The 23530-nt window shown below is 47.2% G+C and overlaps 1 protein-coding gene across 2 annotated transcripts in view; it reads left to right on the forward strand.

Moving 5' to 3' along the window:
• The window catches only part of EXOC4 (exocyst complex component 4), a 750050-nt gene extending 736059 nt beyond the window's left edge, over positions 1–13991 (forward strand). For both annotated transcript variants that reach the window (XM_081102441.1, XM_081102440.1), the window contains one exon: positions 12279–13991. In XM_081102441.1, the coding sequence (XP_080958567.1) occupies positions 12279–12516 (238 nt within the window). In that variant the 3' untranslated portion in view covers positions 12517–13991. The remainder of the gene's footprint in view (positions 1–12278) is intronic.
• The last annotated feature ends 9539 nt before the right edge of the window (positions 13992–23530 follow it).

Here is a 23530-nt window from a genome sequence, read left to right on the forward strand (position 1 = left end):
AGCACTTTACAGATATTAACTCATTTACTCCTCCTAGCAACCCTATGAGTAGGTCCTATCAATATCCTCATTTTATGGATAAGGAAACTGAGGCCCAAAAAAGTCAAGTAACTTTTCCAAGTTTATGTAAGTAATTTAGCATACCTATACCTTTCTTTATTGTATCACCATGTCAAAAATAATTTTTTTTAAAAAAACCAGACACTTCTCTGAATGATACATGTTAAGGGTGACCCATGCAGTAAGTAACGGAAGAGAGAACGGCTCAGATAGCTCATAGAGGACAGAGGGTTTCAGGAATCTTGAAGGTTGTTGGGTTTTGGATACACAGACACAGAGTGTTCGAGGAACCGTGAGTAGCTCAGTTTGGCTTAAATAGCAGGTTGATGCAGGGGAAAAGTGGGAGGAAAGGTGGACTGGGGGCCAGATCTTTAAAAGGCCTTGGGTATCAGAGTCTGGGCTTAACCCTATTAGCACTAGTAAACACACAGGTTGTGGTTGTGGCTCTTGTTAAACTGGCCTGGGAGGAGTTAATGCTTGTGTGAGACCGAATTAGGCGACTGTTGTGATGCTGCGAGTGGAAAGAAGAAATGAACAAAAGATGCTATAATGATAGACCTGGGGATCATCATCAAAAGAGGTGGAAGAGCAGAAACTCAAAAGTGAGCTTATTTACATAGTAGACACTCACACAGCACTTACTCATTCCAGCCATGGTTCTTCATTTGATGCTTTTAACACCCCCATGTTACTATTTTGAGGTTTTGCAAACTATACTTCTGTTAAGCAAAATTTGGAAGTCAGGGGACTACCTGATAAGGCATCTGGTAAAAATGTCTGCAAATCGGAGAAAATGAAGCTTTGATATTAAGAGACCAGATTATATGTATGTATGTGTGTGTGTGTGTATGTATATGTGTATGTATGTATGTATATATATATATATATATATATATATATATATATATATTATTGATTTCAGAGAGGAAGGGAGAGGGAGAAAGAGATAGGAACATCAATGATGAGAGAGAATCATTGATCAGTTGCCTCCTGCATGCCCCCCCGCTGGGGATTGAGCCCACAACCCAAGCATGTGCCCTTGACCGGAATCAACCCAGGACCCTTCAGTCTGCAGGCTGATGCTCTATCCACTGAGGCAAACCAGATAAGAGACCAGATCTTGAGAGAGAAAGAGAAAACATCTCATGTACAGAGAAGACTTTTGGAAGCAAAGAAAAGACAGAGGGCCCGCGCCTGGCTGGCAGGAATGCCCTCAGTGGGCAGACAGGGGAGGGCAGTGAAAAACCAAAGTCGCTGTGCGAGCTGGGAGGGGCCTAACTAATGGGGCTCCATGCGAGTTGACTTTAGGATGGAGAACTGTCGGGGGGGGGGGGGGGTGCTAAGCAAAGGCCATTGTGTTTTTGCACTAGGGTGTCATTGGTGACCTTTATAAATATAATTTCAGACAGAATGGTGGCTTTTGGGCATAAAAATGATTTTTTTCTAGAAATCAACAATGAAAGAAGAAAAGAAACAATGAGAGGGGGGAGTGCAAGGTTTGGGGTCAGTTGTTTGGCTTTGTTTTGTTTTCGGGGGTAGATACCAGACACAGGAATTGAAACAAACAAAAAAAAAACCCAGCAGGGTCCTAAAAGCGTTGGGAGGCATTGGGATCAAAGGCATAGGGTTAATCTTAGGAAAAGAAAGAAAATGAACCTTTCTTTCAAGTGGAGAGGGAAGGATTGATAAAAACCATTGCAGTGTAGGGGAAATGATACCCCATACAGTTGTGAAGGAAGAACTAACACAGAGGTGGCCTTTAACGAGCATAAGACCAGTGAGCTGTTCTCCTTTCCACTGTTACATAGCAAGTGTCCTGCCGATCGTTTGCTTTCATCCTCAGACCTAACCTGTAAGTGGTATGATTCATCTCATGGGGTAAATGAGGAAGCTGAAGTCCAGACAGGCCAAGAAACAGCCAAGGTCTCATGTCTGTTACCACCAGAGAAGGAAAGATAAGTAGAGGATTGCAGATCCTCAGTCAGAAGTGCATCTCTCCCTCCGTGCTCCCCTTTTCCATTTGCATCCAGTTATCCCAGCGTCGAGGCGCCTCACACCTCCTGCTCAGAACAGCACCAGAGTACTGTGGCCCTTACACGGAGCCGCTGTTAGCCATAGTTCCTCCTTTCCAGCGTCAAAGAATCAGATTACTGTTTGCATTGTGCCACTCAGTGAGACTTACTGACTGTTGGCTCTTTCATTCATTCATTCCTTCTGATTTATTCAACACCACTCAGGGCCCTGTTCTCAGGCCATCGGGTAACAAGGAGTGACAGAGTCCAGCCCTTCTCTACGAAGGGGTGGGGCAGACACGTATTTGTGTAATAAACACTCTATTGCAGCCACTGTTCATCATCCAATCCTTATAACACCCCCCCTCCCCGTTACTATTTCCTTTCTCAAATGAAAAGAAGGCACAGAGAGATGAATACATAGCCCGCGATCACACCAATAGTCAGAGTCCAGCCCCTGGTTCCCGAATCCAGGCTCTTAGCTAACCACTGCATTACCCCGCATCTCTAGCTTTATACATACTAGTATACTTACCAAATATGTACTTTATACTTATAAAATATATCTTAAGATATTTTTGGAAAGATACATTTTTAGATGGAGGTAAGAGCTAAAAACAAAAGTAAAACTCAGAAAAGGGACAGAGCTTGATGACAAAGGGCAGGTATCATCTATAATAATAAAAGGGTAATATGCTCATTAGACTGGACATCTTCTGGATGTCATTCCTGATGTCCTTCCTGACCAAGCCGGGGCCGGAGGGAAGCCACCCCAGGTGCCTGCGGGCAGCCAGAGGGAAGCCAGCCCAGGTGCCTGCGGGCGGCCCGAGGGAAGCAGCCCGGGTCCTGGGTGCCTGCGGGCAGCCAGAGGAGGGAAGCCCGGGTCCCAGGTGCCAGAGGGAAGCAGGTGCCAGCAGCAGAGGAAGGAAGGCCTGCTCTTGCATGAATTTTCGTGCATCGGGCCTCTAGTTTTAGATAAGGTGGTCAGGGAAAACCTCTCCTTCCCAATGCCCTCACTTACAGATAAGCTGACATTTGAGCAAAAACTGGACTGAATCTCTTTTATGCTTCTATTTTCCTCCAACCTTCTGTCCTTTTAATCCCATTTGGCACTCTTTTCTGATTTCCTTTCGAACGGCTTACAGGAGAAAGCCATCCACAACTATGAAGTACAAAAACAGAGATGGTCATCACCTCCTTGTCCTGTAGCCAGCAGTGCTTGTCACAGGAAGTAAGAAGATGCTCGGGGACATCCCTCTACCTCACACACATGCACCCTCATGGACCACGTTTACCAGTGCTGTTCTAAGCTTCTCCCAGCTATGGGATATAGGAGGTTGGAATTTCTTCCACACAAATGCACTTGGGCTGCTCTAGGATCCTTACAGTATTTCTCCTTCTTTTTCTCTGTTCACGGCCTTTCCCCATTGGGTAACATATGCGGCTTCCAGCACTCCGTATGTTTTTGCACATTAATTAAGGTGTTAAGTGAGGTCAGTTATAAGCCAGTGTCCTCAGCATTCACCAGCTGCTTTCTCTTCTGAATGAGTTGGTTTGCCTTTATCACTACCCTTTGTTTGTTTTTCAGCCCATGTCATATCAGGGGTAGCCATTCAGACTAAATTCATTTTGCTAGTAATATTTTTAGAGGCACTGTACAAAATGACTCACTGACATCCAAATATATATCACCCACAGTGGTCTTTTCATCTCCCAGACTCACACGCTACCCACTGGCAGAGTGTTTGGGTCTTTAATTAAACCCTGCTGGATGCTCTACATATTTCCATTAGCTCCTTCTGATTTAGTCTATCATTTTTTTTAACTGACATCCTGAGTCACATGTCCCTGGATCTCAGGTGGCTCATTTTGCAGCTTTGTTTTATTTCGATTTTTCTCTCTTTCATAAATAACCATAAAGGTTTAGTAAACATGTCGAGTTTTGCCATTGGAACCTACCGATTTGCATATGCTCACACTTTTCTAATAATCTGCTGATTTTTTTGTTTCTCTGCCAAAATCATTTCCTTTCTGGCTCTTCAGTCCTAAAAGATATGGTCTCTTACCTCAGCAAAGTAGAGAAATCTCTTAGAACAAACAAGAGACATGGATTAGGATTTCTAACTAGGACCAAAAGGTCAGGAGTCGGATTTGACTAACTCAGCCAACTAATGGCTGAATAGCAAGCAGTCTTTGCGTCTAGCACCCCTGGCAGTGATAATCGCTTGCAGTGAAATGTTCATCAACCCCATCCAGTCCTTGGCTTCACACATTTGTGAGCTGCTGGCCAGAGGCAGAGGCAGTGGCACAAGAATAGAACGAACTGGAACCTACCAAAACCAGCCCTCACCCTGACCTCACTGGCATGATGCTCTAATGGTCAGGTTTTCCCAGCAAAGCCATGCAGTCCATACCTGTCTCCCCAATCACAGGTGGAGAAGGATCTCCATATTGTAAACACAGAAACCCAACACTGCCACCCGTTCACTTCTCCATCCCATCACTCACTCTGCGAGTCACCTAGAGCAGCGAGCTTGGGTCTGCACCTTCTCTAGGGTCCTCCGACTCTTTGGGGGTAGTATGGGTGGGCTTCGTGGCTAGTAACCCCCATTTTTACCTTACTTTCCATGAGAGCATTGGCCTAGTGCCTCAGATACCTTTGATCTGGGCCTGGACTGGATTGGATTTTTTTTGAAGTGTAGATAAAAGAAGCTTCTTGCAACAAGGACTATACCTTTCTGCATTATATTAGCATTTAAAATGCTATTAGAGCTCCCTAAACATTAGTAATAATACTAGGTTGTCCTTTGAAAAAATTCTTTGCATTATTTATTGATAATTCCACTTCAACTTTTTAATTGATTTTAGAGAGAGAGGAAGGGAGAGGGAGAGAGAGGGGGAAACATCAACGTGAGAGAGAAACATTGATCAGTCGCCTTCTGTTTGCTCCCTGACTGAGGATCAAACCCAAAACCCAAGTATGTGCCCTGACCAGGAATCGAACTGGCAACCCTTCAGTGCATAGGACGACACTCAACCAACTGAGCCACACCAGCCAGACAATAATTCCATTTCATTACTTCACACTGAAAAACCATAGGGCATCTGAATTATTTTTATTCAGCATATCTCAGCAGTTGTTTCCCAGATCACTAATCTAAGAATATATAGTTTAACAGATAATATCCAATAAGGGCCATGTGCTAATAGGTAAAAATCATGTAGCTTTGAGGCCACCAAACTGCATAATACGAGGTCCTTTTATCAACCTGTGCTATTAGATAATTTGTGTTTTATTTTAATGGAAAAGACTCTCTAAAGTGATATTTAGCACAGAACAGCTCTCCTTAACCAACCTGGACTCATCCTTTGATAATCAAATGAACATTTACAGGTATAAGACAAATGTGATTATGAAAGTAAAATGAAGGACCTAAATAAAAAATCACAGAACAAGAGGGTAATTCTATTCACTCTTTCATATTTCATTATTTGATAACATCAGAAGATGAATCCATCAGAATTGCTTTGGCAAGTGCAAACAGAAATGTGCCTGATCAATATTTATTAAAACCTTCAAAATGGGAGGAGAAGTTGGGCAGACTTCTTAATGGACGGAATAATTATTCATACAATTGGAGTTTGACCAAAGGCAGTGCCCAGACCAGAGAGACACTGTTTTAATTGTGCTGAATTTAAAATGCAGATCTTCTCCCAGCCCTGGTGTAGAAAACTTAATTTAAAAAATTATCTGATGCAGCAGAGAGTGACTATGAATCCTTGCATTGTTGAAGAGGAAATTTCAACCATAGTTCTTTATAAATGTAGGATGTGTTCCAGAGGTGGGGAGCAGAGTTTGTAGCTAAGGGAGCAAAAAGCAATTTTCCCCCTTTTCCGCAAGTGTTACTCAGCTTGGGAGAGGTCACCATCTCCAGGGGTGGGTCTCAGAGGAATTCCTTGGTGTCGAGTGATTGTGGGTGTGTGTTTTAAGAGAAATGAGGCAAGGCTGTGGCTGCCGCTAGGAAAGATACCAGGATGCATTCCCAGCAGGGCTGAGCCCAGCTGCTTTAACTGTTAGTGTCTTCCCAGGTGAGACACCCCCATCCTGCTGCAACGTGGGGAGTGTCAGAACCAGGCCAGTAGGTGACTGCCACTTAAGCACATGCCACTGACCAAGGGCCCTGGTGTGTATGTGTGTGTGAGTGTGTGTGTGTGTGTGTGTGTGTGTCCCTTTATATGAAGAAAATAGGGGTAAATGACATGGAGGAAGCCCGTGCCAGCCTTCCAGAGACACCCCCAGCTCTCTTCACCTCCGGGATCTCCGGCAGGGGAGGGAATTTCACACTGATGCTTCTAAAGGCCATACTTCCCTTTGCTTCTGGAGTGGCCTGGCCAGAACAAAACCCTGCCCCACCTGTTGTCGGGAGTGTTAGAATTGAGCCCAGTATAGCATCTAAATCTAATTCTGCCCCCAACTCTCAAAAAATGCTTTCACTTTTCTCTGTCTTAGTTTTCTCATTCCTAAAATGAAAGTAACTTCATTAACTATTTCAGATTAGCACTTTCAGTCTTGTCTATGATAAACTCTAAGCTCTTTGAAGGGGAAGGCAAATGAGAGCAATCACATTATCTTTTTCCATAAACGAATGTATTCCGTCACACGGGACTGCCGTCCAGGTTATTTGTGGTCTGGGAGGCGCCGTGAGCTAAGTTTCCGCTGGTTCAGAATGTTTTCAAATCCACAGCTACAGCATCTTGCAGTCACGGCTCAGGGAAATCGGCACCGATAATTCTGGTGGAAGCCCACGATTTTAAAGGACCAGGCAGAGGATGCTGTAAAGGTTTTAAAATCCAAAAATGCTGGTGCTTAAGCAGCACCTGCTCTAGCCTCTTTGTGTTTCTTGGGAAGCGGAGGTCCCAGGAGCTGATAGCATCTGCCCAAGGTCACACAGCTGGTCGGGCAGTGAGAGTTCACGAGAATCTGACTGTAGGTGGTCTCCGGAGTGTTTTTTTATTTCCCCAAGTCTTTCGGCTGTAACTACCTCTCAATTATTTATGGGATGATTATCTAGCTTATAGATTATTCAGTTCCTTTCTTTTCTCTCTTTCCATCTCCCTGCTTATTGTCACATGTACCACCGAGTGAGCAGGAAAACAGGAGTTGAATGTTTTAACTGATAATTCATTGGCACGTCTACAACTGGATTTTTATTTAAGTGTTCAAAATGCTGCAACTATTGGCTAAAAGGCACATGAGAAGCAGCAGTTATTACTGAGCTATATTCCGGTAAATTGTTCTTTCTTTAAAACTTTAAAAAGCCAACTTCAGAGCCTAAGTCTCTTCTTGACATTAACACACTCTTCATCTCAGGAGGACTAAATGAGAAAGTCTTTACAGTGAAATCACTTAATTCTCTCCCTTCCTGGAGGAAGTAATGAGTCAGAAGGGCAGCCAGCTTTTAGAAAGAAAGGTCACCTCGTCCATTACTAGCTTGGAGGGGCAAAAAGGGAGGAGTAAAGGGAGGTGACAAAATGAATGAACAAGCCGAAAAGCTTTCCTGTGAGTTCTAAATGCTGGATTTACAAAGTGACTTCGTTATTTGGTTTAGATCACTGAATTCCCAGATCAAGCCCACTGTTACTCAACTATAACTGCAGAGCGTGGAAGTGAATTTTGAATTGCCAAAATACTAGCTTGTATTGCCACCATACAATAGAAGGCAGAGAGTTGAGTCATTATGCGAATTTTATTCAATTCATATTTCCTAAATCATACTAAAAATGAATTAGCTACACAAGTATTCTTCGAAATTAGTACTTTTGCTTTTTACAGTTTCAGATATTTCTGTATTCTGGTGGCTTTGGAGTGAGTCTGGGGTTCAAAGCCCTCCATTCGGGGTCTCAGACAAATCACTTGCTAAAGCTCTGTTTGCTCATCTATAGATATAAAAGGCTAAATGACCGACTGTCCATCCATCCAACCGTCTGACCAGCCAGCACATATGACACGCACTGGCAATCTATATATAGAAAAGGCTAAGTGACCGGCCGGATGTCCGTCCCACCAACCGGCCGGCTGGTACATATGACGCACACTGGAAATTTAAAAATAAACATTGACTCACGCATGTGCGATACATTATAAAGCTCTCGCTGGCGCCAATCGCACATGTGTGTTTCGATCTGTCATTGTTGACCGTGAATTTGGTTGACACTTATATTATAGAGAAAGGGCAAATAGTGATATTAAAATATTTCTTCTAATTAATTTTCTTTCAATGTGCATGAATCGTCCACCACGCCAATAGTCTGTAAATAATGGATGATTGGCCCTAGCTGGTTTGGCTCAATGGACAGAGCATCGGCCTGTGAACTGAAGGGTCCCAGGTTTGATTCCAGTCAAGGGCACATGCCCAGGTTGCGGACTTGATCCCCAGTAGGGGGTGTGCAGGAGGCAGCCAATCAATGATTCTCTCATCATTGATGTTTCTATCTCTCTCTTCTCCCTTCCTCTCTCTGAAATCAATAAAAATATTTAAAAATAATAATAGATGACTGCAGTACCTACACCCAAGGGTGGATTGTGTTAATGGAGCTAAAAGGTAGATATTATTATTAATATTACCATGTGCACAAGAGGGGACTTCCTCTCACAAGACGTCCCACCCATCAGGAAGACAGTAAACTCCGGTTTCCAGAAGGGGACATTTGGTCTAGGTATAGCCATTGGCCCTGTGATGTTATGGGCTATGGAGAGGCTCGCTCCACAAGTCATGAGCCAAAAGGGTCTAAACCAAGCATGTCAAGCTCACGGCAGCATGCAATCCCATCCCAGCAGCTAAGTCAAGTGCTATCTACCGTAAAACGTGCCTGGGAAGCCAGCGCTGCTGTTTTAACACTTGGTGATAAAAGATCAAGCTTTCATTTTCCCGAGGCCTCAATAAGTGCTGATAAATTATTTATCCCAGTTGGTTTGCGTGATTTCATTTCAGCATGGCAATGTTTATCATAGAAGCTCATTCTAATTGTGTAGTTTGGGGCACTTTCCTATTTTCTCCTCAGGGCACCTTATGGCACCCTTTCTCCACCTCCCCACTGCTGGGCTGATTTAGTGCTATTTGCAACTGGGTGCTATTCTGAAAGATGAATGAATTTCATTCTGTCTTTAAATATTTATGTTTCTTTATGATCTAATATATCATCGTGGTTATGGGGAGTTTTTTCCCCCTAACTACAGAAAAGACACCATCAGTTCCCTGTCAATTTTGTTTAATAACTCAGCTTCGCGATTCCGAGGCGCTGTTTATCCGAGGCTCCTGAGGACTCTTTTAGTCTCTCAGTCCCCGCCAGAGTGTCATTCTGGGATTTATAAAGGTCTCCATTGCACAGAGGATATTGCAACATTAAGGGCCTGTGTGGCATGTCCTTTATCACTCATCACACTGGGGGACCCACGACTAGAAATCCTGGCCTCTTCCTTTCGTTGTTTGTTCCCAGCGTGGAATAGCGGTCTCTGTAGAAAACCAGCCATTCACCTCTGGAAACAATTCATCCGATTTCTTTCAAGAGAAATACAATTTCATCTGATCTCATGGGTTCAATGATACTTCTTAAGATAAATGATGAAAATATCAGCATCATAATACAAAGAAACCCGATTCTTTTGGTTTCATCTCATTGAAAAGCATTACAGCCCACTTACTGCTTCTGTCTCCTTCCCTAATGCTATTGGTCCTTGGCTCAAGGAGATGGGCAGGGTTCTGCATCTGCTCCCACACCAAGCAGACCCTGCGCAGCCTCCTGGCCCAGCCTCAGAACCTTTGGGAATAGGAGGACCTGGGGAGGGGCCTCAGAGCCGGTACTTTTCCCACGCTCCCCAGGCGCTCTGCAGTGTGGGAACCTCCAGTGTAGAACTGCAGCTACCTAGTCCCTTGGAGCTTTGAAAGAAACCCCGGCCCCAATTCTCTCTCATTCCATCTGTAGATCTAAATTTGAATGTGTGTTCTTCCTGAGACATTTTTAAATGTGTGCTTAGTTCTACAAATGGGCAGTCCCTGGCTCACCTGTGCATGCAGGGTAAACAGAATTAGATAAGGCGGGCCTCATTTGTCCAAACGGGGAGGAAGCCAGAAGATGTGTGAAGCCACCGGGTAAATAGGATGCCTCTTCCTACAGTACTGGGTCTTTATAAATTAGTTTGGTTTTTTTTTAATTACAACAGATTTGTTATGGAGGGGGAGTAGGTCATGTGGATTTTATGCTTAACATGAAACTTCAAACAAGTTTCTGACTTGAGCCGGTACTGGGCCCCAGACCTCTGGAGGTGAGAAAGCATGCGTCCCTTCTCTCAGCAGTGCCTCTGTCTGCATTCAAGGTTATCCTTGAGCATTGATTCCTGAATACATGGGTCCGGGAGGTTAAACGGAACACCCATTTGAAACCACTACAGGGAACTGGCCCCAAGAGGACCCTGCACAGGATGTTGAACGAGTTGCTGCCAGGAGTCACTCAGGCACTCGCCATCTAAGATGAGCACTTTCCATTCCAGCCACTATGTAGGGCATAGTCACAAAGGAAAATTCCTTACCCTATTTCTTTTTAAACTGAGTATTTTATTTAGAACAGGAGGTTGGCAGAGCCGGAAAAGGAAATAGCCCTGTGAAGATAGCAGGGCTCTCACTGACCCGTCTCATTGTACCGGCAATTCGTAAAACATTCTTGAGCTTATGGAACCCCGGAGGGCTTCCTTGCCCCAGGAAGGCTTAGATCTCCCTAGGACACCCATTTTTTCAAGCTTCTGCTGATGAAGAAGAAACAAGGCCCCAAGCCCAGGAGTGAAGATTTCTGAGCAGGGGGTCCTGATAGACCCACAAGATCCCTTCAACCCTGAGGTTCCTTGAACCCGCTCCCTTGGTCTGTCCCCTCAGTCCTGGCCAAGTCCCCTCCCCGACCGCTTTGCACACCATCTCATTAATCGTCCAGAAGATGGACTGGGAGTAGCGCCTCTGCTCTCCTCAGTGGGGCCTTGGGAATGGGGAGGGGCCCTTTATCAACTCAACTAGCCTGATGTCAGACTCTCTTCTCTACCTTTTGACTTTCTGTCTTTTCCTGCGACTCCCCGTCATTCAGCCACACTTCGCAGGCTACCCACGCCCCCCGGCCCTGCCTTTGCTCATGCTCTTCTCTTTCCCCTTAATCTAGAATTTGCTCCCTGTAAACCCTGCCTGGCAGGGTCCTACCCCACGAAGACTTCCTGGATTCTTCACCCGCCCCTCAGCGAGATGTGATTTCCCCTTCCTCAGGCACTAACACCTCCCTGTGGCACTTGGCAAGCTCTTCTCGGCTATGTCCTTGAAGAAAGAGTATCGGACTGAGAGTCAGAAACCCAGGTTCCTATCCCGGCACAGTCACTCGCTGTCTCTGACATGGGCAAGCCCCTAACTCCTCTGTGCTTTGAGTTTCCTTATCCGAGAAAGGGGATAATCACAGCTCACTAGGTGCCGCGAGGGGAAATGACAGCACGTGGAAATGAACTTGTCAGCAAAAATGCAGTGATGATTTCTCTGCTTCTCATTACCTATCCTACTTGTCTCTGAGCCATTTGAGGAAAGAGACCATGGCTTGCTCATCATTGTATACGATTACCATTATTGCATTGCTGTTAATACATTATTATTATTATTATATTTCTAACGGCTAATGTTTATGGAGCATGGATAATTGTGTTGGGCACCATTCTAGGTGCTTTATATAGATTGATTAATTTTTCCAATAATCCTAAGAGGTAGGTACTATTATTATCCCACTTTTAGAGGAGAAAACCAAGCATTGCACAGAGCCTGCAATGAGTGAAGAATTGAATGAGACAAACACTGTTGGCATTGCCCACCCGACGATTGTTTTTCTCCCTCTTGGTTTTGTGCCCTGCTTTTCTTTCTTTAGAGGTAAATGCACAATAGGAGGAAGTCTTCATTGAGATCCCCTAGGGCTTCCTATTGTCATGAAGAGGCTCAGTGAGTTCCAAGCAGACAGAAATCAGGTCTGTCTCATTATCTATCATATTCCTAGGGCCCAGAACAACACCCAGTGATTCACCAATGTTTAGTGAATAAATAAACCAAGTCATTTATAAACAGCAGATCCATGACCCCTAAAGCCACACAGATCGCTCAGGAGATGGTGAGCAGTGTTCTTCTTCCCCCGCAGGCAGTATTACGAGATGCTGTACAACACGGCTGACGAGCTCCTGAACCTGGTGGTGGACCAGGGCGTGAAGTACACGGAGCTGGAGTACATCCATGCGCTGACCTTGCTGCACCGCAGCCAGACGGGAGTGGGAGACCAGGCCACCCAGAACTCGAGGCTGCAGCGGCTCAAGGAGATCATCTGTGAGCAGGCCGCCATCAAGCAGGCCACCAAGGATAAGAAGATAACCACGGTGTAGCAGGGGCGGGAGGGGGGGGGGGCACTGCCTGGGGTCAGGGGTGGGGGATGGTCACTTCTGGTTATTTAGTCAAACTTTTACTTACTTTTTTCTTTGGCCTGTTATTTGGTATATTCTGAGCTGTCGTCGTGGAGAGATGCTTTAGTGGAGAGAAGGTGTAAGGATTTTTTTCCTCTTCAGTTTCGGCTTTTCATGTACAGTCCAAAGGGAGTTTGCAGTACAGAATGTTTTGATTTAACATCTACTTTGATGAGGTCGATTCCAAAGGGACTTGGGTGGGACCGAGAGGAAGGTTGTGTCAGTAGGACTCTGAGAAAATAGATGCCCGAGCTACGACTGCCAGCAGTCTCTGGGAGGCAGGCTGCTACTAAGCCTCCGCCTCTTCCTAAATCTGCTTCGCAGGTTCTCTCGCAGGGACAGCAGGGACCTTACCCTCTTGGCCTTGTCAGTGTTCCGTTCAGTGAAATAAGTGCATGTGCGTTGTTCTCTGTCTCCATTGCCAAGATCAAACGAGTGGCTTCTCCGCTGGATGGAGCCCTCAGCAAACTTACCGGAGCAGCACAGGAGCGCCTCTGGGCTGGGGGAGAGCCCTCTGTGTGTTTTGTTGTTGTTGTTGTTGATTATTTCGTTTTTTTATTTCAGAGAGGAAGGGAGAGGGGGAGAGAGAGAAAGAGAAACATCAATGATGAAAGAGAATCATTGATTGGCTGCCTCCTGCACGCCCCCTACTGGGGATTGGGCCTGCAACCTGGGCATGTGCCCTGACCCAGAATCGAACCATGAGCTCCTGGTTCATAGGTTGATGCTCAATCACTGAGCCTTGTCGGCCAGTCATGCCCTCTGTGTTTTATATGCAGTGGCTCATCCACAGCTTCTGAGTTGGTCTTTTACCTTTTAATTTTTATTTCTGCCGTATCAAAACCAAGAGCCATCAAATTAATGACAAAAATGGCAGAATGAAAGGTGATTCAGTCATCTTTTTGATTTTCTCCCCACACTTTCTGAGAAAATAGCGGCTAGAAAACTTTTCATCTCACTAGACACATTGGGTGTGAACGATACTTAGGTGCTCATTTACCCTCCTATCAGCCCCTCCGTCTTTCTCACCTTAGGAAGTAGCCCCATCTGCTCAGCTGATGCTAGGAGAGGGGCAGCTATGGCATCCCCCCTCCATGTGCCAGCCAGCGAGTCCATGTCTGAAATGCTCCTGGGTGGTGTGAGTGCTCACTGCCCCTGCCACATGGCCTCACCACTGTCCCAGGGTCGCCAAGTACTCTCGGCACCCTTGGGTGATCTGACACAGAAGAAAGCAGTGTGCTGACTGCGACTCACCTTGAACACAGGTGGGAGGGAGAGCAGCAGGGACTTTGATGCACATGGCCCTTCCTCACGCCCTAACGGTCCAGAATTTGACACCTGTTTGTACAACTTTGGTCTTGGTGGGAACAAAAGAACATTAAAGTGTTTGGAAGCTTAAACGTGGTGTGCTGTTTTTCTTGTATTCTTTATTCAGCAAACATTTCCTGAGCCATATGTGTGCCAGTGCTGGTGGGCGTGGGCTGGCTCTAGACACGAGGACACTCATTGCTTACAGAGCATGAGAACCGGCTGAGCTCCCACAGCACAACCCTTCAGAGGGCCAGGAACCCAGAAACCGGGGGACCCTCCACCTCCACCTGGGGCACTGGCCCCTGCTGAGTAACCTCAGTCCTGGGAGCCCCAGATCCTCTCCGGGACCTCCTGTCTGAATATTTCCTCAGCTTGTCAGTCACTGATTTATGTTTCAGATGGCCTGGGAAGAAACCCTCAAGCACAGCCAAGTTGAATTGGCAATTAATCCTGATGATTCTCCCTGTCAGGTCACCCGCATGGATGTCTGCGCTAATGCCTCCACCCAGTCAGTCAAAGATGTAATTGCCCGTCCCAGCCCGGCTGGCACGGGGTGCATGCAGTGGCCAGCAAGAGACAGCTCCTGTCACACGGAGCTCATACTTCCGCCCTGATGGAGAGTCGTACAAACTCCACTCTGATACGGAGAGTCGTACAGCCTCCGCTCTGATACTGCCCTCCCAGGGCCCCTTTCTCCTTCTCCATCGGCCACAGCCGTCCTTTCACGTCGGAAGGCCTCTCATCTTGCAGGACCTAGGACTGAAGTCTTCAGCCCAACCCTCTGCTGCTCTCTCCGAGCGGGGCCCTCTGGCAGCTCAGGACGGTGTATGTCACTGTTCACTGTCCCCTCCCTGGCTACACAGCGCCTGAAGTTCACCCGTGACTGTCTGTTGGTGGAAAAACTGGATTCCTGCCTCACAGGCTCCGAGTGGACCCAGGCCGTTGTCCTCAGGACTCTGGCCCTGAGGTATCGCTATGGCTGCCTCCCCGGGACCAGGGGACACACATTTCCCAGTAAAGCACAGAGGGTGACAGGACTCGGGCCCGCTAGACTCACTCCACCGGGGGCAGATCTGAGAAGACCAGCAAAACGGCCGTCCTGGCAGGATACGGAAGCAGGGAGCATCCTGAGCAACAAGCTTGTGCCTGAGAAGCAGCGTGTTTGCGGAATACACAGCTGGCAACAACCGTCTTAATGTGGCAGGGACGTCAGGCCAACTGGTCACGGTTGGGAGGGAGGGTAAGGAGGTCCAAGAACAGGGAAACACAGAGGGACGGGCTCAGCAAAGGCCCGAGCCGGTCCCAGTGAGGCACGGCTGTTATCAGAAGCACTTAATGAATGGCCAGATGTGGAAGGTGGCGGAGTGTTTTCTGAAGCGGAAGTTGGAGGGAGGCGTGCACAGCTGGCAGTGTCCTCGTGGGCTGAGGCAGGGGCCCGCCCGCCTGGGATTTTGCAGAGGTGCAGGGAGGCAGCCACAGGGCTGGGTGCAGTGGGAGAGCTAATTACCAAGAACGGAATGAGATGCAGAAGCCACTGCAGGGGAGCTGGAAATGTCTTTAAAAAAGATGCCAACCCCGGAGAAGAGCTTCTGCTGGCGGAGCCAGGTGTGGGCGTGAGGAAACCTGTGTGATCTGAGAAATCGCTTTAACATACGTGGGCCAAGGACTGATGTCTGTGATCAGAAAGACTGCAGGACACTCACTCACCTGCAGGGGGCGGCCCCGGGACCGGCAGAGCAGTGGCCCGTAACAGCTTCACGTGTGTTCTTAAACTGTACAGTGTTTGTACGTTCACACAACTGAAAAGAAAAATAAGGGGCCTCAGAGCTGGCAAGTGAGCGTAGTGCCCGCTACGCTGTGTCCCAGTAGAAGCGCGGCCTCCGATTCCCGCTGACTTTGCAAAGCAGTGATGGCCACCCTTCTGAGCTCGGCGTGTCAGCATTTTGGAAAACCCTAACTTAACTCTGGTGCCGTGTCACATATAGAAATTTTTTGATATTTGCAACCATAGTAAAACAAAGACTTATATTTTTGATACTTATTTTATATATTTAAATGCAATTTAACAAAGAAAAATCAACCCAAAAAAATGAGTTCTTGTGTCACCTCTGACACGCGTGTCATAGGTTCGCCATCACTGTTGCAAAGATACCCCAGAAGGAGGAACGCTGGCCTCGCTTCACCCCACACTTACTCACCCACGAGGCCAAGCTTTTCGTCTCAGGATTTACTTACTGTGAGACTCCAGGAATGCATTAGACTCGAGCATTAGTGCCTGGTTTTCGCTGTTGCTTTTGTTGTATGATTGCCATTATGTTGTTTTAGAAATCATTTATTGAGCATCTCCTATATGTCAGATGCTGGGCTAAGTGCTTCACCACTTTACTCCATTTGATCCGCGTGGTATCCTTTGAGATCTATGCTCCTTCCTTTACGTGGGAAACAGGCTCAAGTGACGGCCTTTGCCCCAGAGAGATGCCAGTGCCAGAGTTCATGCTCGGGAGCCCTCTGTTCCCTATTCTGAGCCAAACCCCCTCATCCCATGTAGGAAAGGGAGGGGACCTTACCTGCTATATTTGAGCTTCAAGTGACATTGGCTGATAGACTGACACCTCCATCTGCTTTTAGAACCTGATGGACCTTGGCTCCAAATGTCACCTCAGCTTTTACAGGTGGTTTGCTGTTGTACAGATTAGTAAATGCCCTGTACGTCAGTTTTCTCATCTGAGAAATGGGATGATAGCTCCTAGCCAACAGTTGCTGAGTAGAGTAAAAGAGGAGTTCAGTGCCTGGCACATCATAAATGTTCCCCACATAATAAATGATATTATTCTGGTTCCTCAAGCCTGCTTCCTTGTTAGCCGTCAGTGAGTGCGTCTCTGCCAATGTCCTGTGCACAGCTCAGTCAACTCAGAAGGCTCCATCCCCCTGCAGAGACCAGGCCGTAACAGACGTGGCCTGGGCCTGCGTTTGCTGTTGCTGAGAATGTCACACGGAACTCGTAGCTACAAGTTCACAAACTGCTCTACAAAACCAAGGTAAGAAAAATGTCCCTTTCTTTTCTAAATCTACTCTGAGCTCCTACTTACCATTCTCAGCAAATCAGTAATTTGCTGTGGTTTCCTGGAAAGGCGGGCAGCCTGCCTTTCTCTGGGCTGTGCCTGTATCCACCGCTGAAGCAGGTCAGGAAGATGGCAGTGAGCATGGTGTTGTCATCCGTGTGTGCTGATCACTGTGTCTGTCACCTCTGCACTGGACGCCACTGCCCTCAGATCCAAAGGTCCTTCCTATGTCTCCAGGCTTCGGGCTCCAGGTGCAATGCCCAGTGTCCACAGGTAACCCCTCAGTCACCTCCACCCCGGTCCTGCCCGCTGGGAGGCACCATAGAATCTACAAGCTTTGGGGATCCAACACTCCATTTGGAGAGATGGTGTCTTAATGCACTATATGCAATTAAAAGTCTGAGATTTTGATCAGATTCTCAATATTTCCTGCTCTCCACCTTCCATGAATATAGTAGGATTGAATTTTCTGGCTCCTTTTGTTGGGGTGAGACCGTGTGATTAGGTGGCCAATGAGTTGTGAGTGGAAGTGTGTTACTTCACAGCCAAAGCATTTCACTACGAGTGTGCAACCCTGCAGAGCTCACTGTCCCCTCTGCCACAACATCCAGCAATATCCCAGACAGCGACCATTCAGTGTGCTTGGGTCCCAGAGGGAGGAAGATGCAGAGCAGAGCCCGGCTGACTTGCTATGGACATGTGATGTAAGCATGAAATGAATCCTTATTGTTTTGAGCCATTGAAATCTTGGGGTTATTTGTTACTGCAGCATATCCTTGCCTATCCTGACTAATACACACAAGAAAGATGCTGACCTTGATGAGGAGGGCAGATAAAGCAAGGGAGATTTAAACAAAGATGATGTTATTGCACCAAAGAGAACTATTTGAGCAGAGTGATGGGAATAGGAGCCAGATTTAGAGACTGGGGAGAAGAGGTGATGCTTTACCAATATCAAGTGCTCACTCAGCACGTTGGTCCTAGGGACACAGGCAACAGGGTTATATTGTAAACTCAACGAGTAACCCTGGAGCCCCCAGTTTATTTATGTCTTTTGCTTTCTCTGCCTCCTTCCTTTAATTTCTGTAATACTCCTGAGCCATGCACATAGGTCTTAGTTCAGTGTTTCTGTTTATAGAAAAGTTTGTAAATACATCTAGTAGATAAAGAGCAAAATTCATACTACTATCCCTAACTGTTGTTAAAGCTTAAAAATCCTAAATTTTCCCTGAGGTCTGATCATCTCCTTAGACCAACCCCTTTTTCTTCAAAACTTTCCATCATAGCGCCATCTAGTACCAGTCCCCAGAGTTGAATTTTGTCCTCTGACAACCAGATCCACTCACCGAAACATGAAAAAGACAGAGAGGAAAATCTGTTCTCTGTTGGCTGCCCTGTTCTCCAGCAGCTCAGAGGCCCTTGTAGTTCTCTGATGCCCCATGGAAGTCAGTGCTAACAGCTTGAAGGAGAGCTGCAGCTGCAACTTAAAAATGAGGAAACGAAACAAGGACATGCTGTTTCAAGAGACTCAGAAAGCGGAGGTCCTGGGCGTTCGGCACCAGCTGCAGTTCACTCACGTCCGGTTCAGCAGACATTGAAGTATTTTCACAGGGGCTACAGACAGTCTTAAACTCCGCAGTGTGGTTAACTGTGGTCATTTCCTTGGCATTTCATCTCCGTGTTTTCTAGCTGCAGTTAGTTCCGGTCAGGCCCTGCCCCAGCACCGCCCTGAGATAGTCACACATGATCCCAGACCCTCTCAGAGGTCAGGAGGGAGTAAGAGTATCTAAGCAATTCACCCACATCCCATCCTTCCACTGAGGACAGGTTGCCTTAGTCCCCTCGGGCTGTAACAAAATACCAGAGACTCGGGGCTTAGAAGCAACAGAGATTCATTGCTCGCAGAGCCGGAGGCTGGGAAGTCCAAGGTCAGGGCCTGGCAGGTTCGGAATCTAGTCAGAACCCTCTTTCTGGTTCATAGATGGCACCTCACAGGGTGAGAAGGCTTAGGGAGCCCTATGGGGTCTCTTTAAAAGGGAGCTAATCCTATTCATGAGGGATCTACCCTAAGCACCTCCTAAAGGCCTCACCTCCTAATACCGTCACCTGAGTATTAGGATTTTTTTTTTAATATTTTTTATTGATTAAGATATTACATATGTGTACCCTCTACCCCCCCTCTCCCCGCTCACCCCCTCACCCCCCCGTTGTCCGTGTCCATTGGTTAGGCCTATATGCTTGCATATAAGTCCTTTGGTTGATCTTTCCCCCTTGCCCCCACCCTCCCCTACCTTCCCTCCAAGGCCCGACAGTCCAATCAATGCCTCTCCATCTCTGGATCAGTCCTTGTTCATCAGTTTATGTTGTTCATTATATTCCACAAATAAGTGAGATCTTGTGGTATTTATCCGCTCTCCAGTTCCATCCATGCTGTGGCAAATGGTAAGAGTTCCTTTTTCTTCTTCCTCTTCTTAAAGAATACCTTTCAGCTTTTCATATAATGCTGGTTTGGTGGTGATGAACTCCTTTAGCTTATTCTTATCCGTGAAGCTCTTTATCTGACCTTCCATTCTGAATGATAGCTTTGCTGGATAAAGTAATCTTGGTTGCAGGTTCTTGCTATTCATCTCTTTGAATATTTCTTGCCACTCTCTTCTGGCCTGCATGGTTTCTGTTGAGAAATCAGCTGACAGTCGGATGGGTACTCCCTTGTAGGTAACTGACTGTCTTTCTCTTGCTGCTTTTAAGATTCTCTCTTTATCTTTTGCTCTTGGCATTTTAATTATGATGTGTCTTGGTGTGGTCCTCTTTGGATTCCTTTTGTTTGGGGTTCTCTGCGCTTCCTGGACTTGTAAGTCCATTTCTTTCACCAGGTGGGGGAAGTTTTCTGTCATTATTTCTTCAAAAAGGTTTTCAATATCTTGCCCTCTCTCTCCTTCTGGTACCCCTATAATTCTGATGTTGGTACGCTTGAAGTTGTCCCAGAGGTTCCTTACACTATCTTCATATTTTTTGAATCTCTTTTCTTTTTTCTTTTTCGGTTGGGTATTTTTTGTTTCTTTGCATTTCAAATCTTTGACTTGATTCTTGGGATCCTCTTGTCTGCTGTTGGAGCTCTGTAAAGTATTCTTTATTTCAGTCAGTGTATGCATAATTTCTAATTGGTCCTTTTTCATGACCTCCATGGTCTCACCATACTCCTTGAGGGATTCATTAAATTTATCAGCGGTTTCCATAAAATTCTTGACAAACCTTATAAACGTGGCCTTGAACTCTATATCCAGTCGTCTGGCCTCCTCCGTTTCTGCCAATTGTGACCTGTTTCTTTGTCTCCGCATTTTGGCTGCTTCCCTGTGTTGATAGAGTGGCCTGCGCGCCAGGTGTCCTGTAGGGCCCAGTGGCTCAGCCTCCCCAGTTACCCGGGGTGGACACTCTTGGTGCACTCTTGGTGCCTCGCTTGTTGTAGGATCACTGGGAGGAATTGACCTCCAGGCCAATTGGCTGTGGGCAGCAGCTGTGTCTGAAGTGGGAGAATGGTCCCCCTCTGACCACTGGGTACAGTGGCTCCTGGATCTAAGGAGGTGCTAATTCAGCCCCTGCCTGAGGCCACACAGCAGGAACTAGGAAGAGGCTCAGCTGTGAAGCAATGCAAGCCGCTGCGGGGCCTTGGGCCTTCTCTTGGAAGTTCCGGGTCTGGCTGGCCCGGCTGCAGTTAGGTAATTATCAGGTTGCAAAGTTCTGGGGCATTCACATGCAAAAGCCTCTGCCGCAGCCCGGGTGGGGCGGGGTCTCAGGGAGGCAAAAGGCCGGAGAAAGAAGCTATGGCTGATTCTCCGCGCCCGGAGTCGCGTGTCTCAGTGTCCCGGCAATGGCTGCAAGCACCTCCGAGGGAAATCTGCCCCCAAGTTCGCCCGCTGCCGCCTGAGAGAGCAGCCTCTCCCCGTATGAGACCTGGGTCCCCAGAGACTTCCCGGAACCGGAGATCAGAGCAGTCGGGAGCTTGTGATTCAAAAAGACAGCCGCGTCCTCAGGTGCCACCCCCTTTCGGCGCGCGCGCGAGCCGCCGCGTACCTCTGCACTCAGCCTCCGCAGCTCCTCTGGCTCTCAGCGTGCTTTTCTTTTCTTCTAGTTGTAGAAATTACACTCAGCCAGCCTTCCTGTTGTTTTGGACGATGTTTGTTCCGTCCTTTGGGCTAATTTTCAATTGTTGTGGGAGGCGACTATTTCCCGGTGTTTATCTATGCCGCCATCTTAGTTTCTCTCCTCTACCCTCTTCTGAGTATTAGGATTTTAACATACACATTCAGGGAGAACAGAAACCTCCAGGCCAATTTGACATTCCTATTTGTCAGGTTCCCTTGGTAACCATCATAGCCTTCAACCATCAGTAGGAGCCATTTGCCTCCTTCCGCAGCTTTGCTAGCAGGCGGTATGCTACAAAGTGCGCAGACAACATTTATTAGTGAGGACAAAAGTCTTCCAACGTGCTCCGTGAGTTCCCTGAAGTCCCAGCTGGCCCCCTCTCTATTCGGATGTTTACTCCAAGTCCAGCACAGCAATGCTTTGTCAGCAGATGAGACTCGCCTTCCAATCAGATCGAGAGGCAATGCTCTCTATTAATTGGAGGGACCGGGAACCAGAGTGCTGCTCCACAGCCACCAGTCCTGGCCTTGCTTGTCTTTAATTTATTCTTAAAAAGCTGGGCAAGGCTGTGAGGTCTGACCAGCCACGCACATGTGTCAAGCACTTGGCAAGTTTGCCCCAGGCCACTCCAGAGAGCAGGTGCTGGCAGGGCCCTGAGCCTGGTCCCTGAGACAGTATTGCTCCGGGAGCCGCCTGCATGGGCTGCCCTGCCCCTTACCAACATCCAGCCCTTCAGACGGAGTGTCATTGCCTCTCATCCCCACAACAGGACATCAGCTAGTTGTCATTTTCCTAGTGTGGGCCCAGGTTTGCACTGAGTGGCCCCCTGGGCCTTGGGACCCACAACGCTGGTGATGTGGTGCTTCTCTGACCCACCTTCCCCCGGAGCTCGCTGCTCCCTCCAGTCACCCACATCAGAAGCCAGACTCCCAGACCCCATGAACCAGTACATAGGGGTGCCCCACCCCCATCTCACCCTGTTGTGGCTCTACCAACTGGCTCCCTCTCCAAGGATGCGGAGCTCTGTACCCCATCACACCAAGATTTAGAGTCCAGCCAGCCTCTGCCCCTACTGTCCAGGGCCTTGCCCCTCCTGGTAGCCTATTAGTAATGCAGAGCTCAGGCCCCGACTTAAACCACAAGCATCCTCACCTGCATGACTAGCTCTTACCTTACTGATGAGAAACCATCCTGTCCCCAACCTGCCCTTTCCTAGTGAATGGCTCTTTTGAAGGGAGCCAGGTTTTCTGAAATGCATCTCATATCCAAATAAAAAAGAATAAATAAAACCCATTATCTTCTCTGTGGAGTAAGAGAGGTGTATAAGAAGGTTTTGCAAAGTTCAACACTGTGTGTATTGAAGAAACTATAAGTAGCTATGGCCATTAGGAGGCCCTTGGGGAAACAAAAGGTTGGAGAAGCAGCTGGAGGCGTGTGGGAGATATTAATGAGTTTGGAGTAACCACTAACAGCTTTTAAGCAAGACAGTGGATCAGGTTTTGACGTTGGAAATATCACCCTGGTGGGGAAGATCGATAATGAATCGGAAGGTGGAAGACTAGTGGTAATCCAGGAGAAGGACGGTGGTGGCTCAAATAAAGGCGATGGCAGTGCAGATGGAGAGAAGCGGACGGATGCAGGAGATAGTTAAAAGCATGGTGGCTTTACTAGAGCAATCCCTGACACACAGAAAAGGATAAAGAAATGCTATTAGAGTGAATGAATAGGTGAAGGATGAATGGAATTGGCAAGATGTGAGCAATGGCTAGATGGGAGGGGTAAGAGGAACTGGCACAGGAATAAAGGAAAGTTCCCAGGCTGCCTGAGCAGGTGGTTGCCAGTCAGTGAGACGGGACCTCCATGGGGGAGGGGAGACGCAGGGTTGAGTGGATGGAAAATATGAGGCCCTTGTGGGACATCTAGGACAAGAGCAGGGAGACAGCGGAGGGCTTTGGCTGGAGGAACAGATTGTGTAACCTTTGATGTCTTTATTCATTCAGAATATATTGATTGTGTGTCTCCTTTGTCTCAGACGCTATGCAGGCATGATGGATACGAAGATAAACAAACAGGTCGTGCAAATGGTGACATTTCTCTTAAGATCACAGTCACTACCACAGTTGATGATAACCAGTGTTCCTGAGGGGCAGGGAAAGGACTCTCCTAGACCATGGGAGGAACTGGAAAAGGGAAGGACCTTTCTGGAATGCAGTTGGCAGTATGGATCAAAAAGTTGGAAATTACATATCCATGACTCAGCGGTTTCTCTTCTAAGTCTTTATCTGCTGGTGATAAGCACAAGATCTGCTCTCCACCAACAGGACCTTACTTCAGTGTGGCCAGCTGTGTCCCACCAAGCAGGCACCCAAAGCCCCGTCCAGTTTCACAGCGGGCAGGCCCAGGCCCCTTCGTCCTGACTC

This window comes from Myotis nattereri (genome assembly GCF_964212035.1).
Source record: "Myotis nattereri genome assembly, chromosome: 11".
Classification (NCBI taxonomy): domain Eukaryota; kingdom Metazoa; phylum Chordata; class Mammalia; order Chiroptera; family Vespertilionidae; genus Myotis; species Myotis nattereri.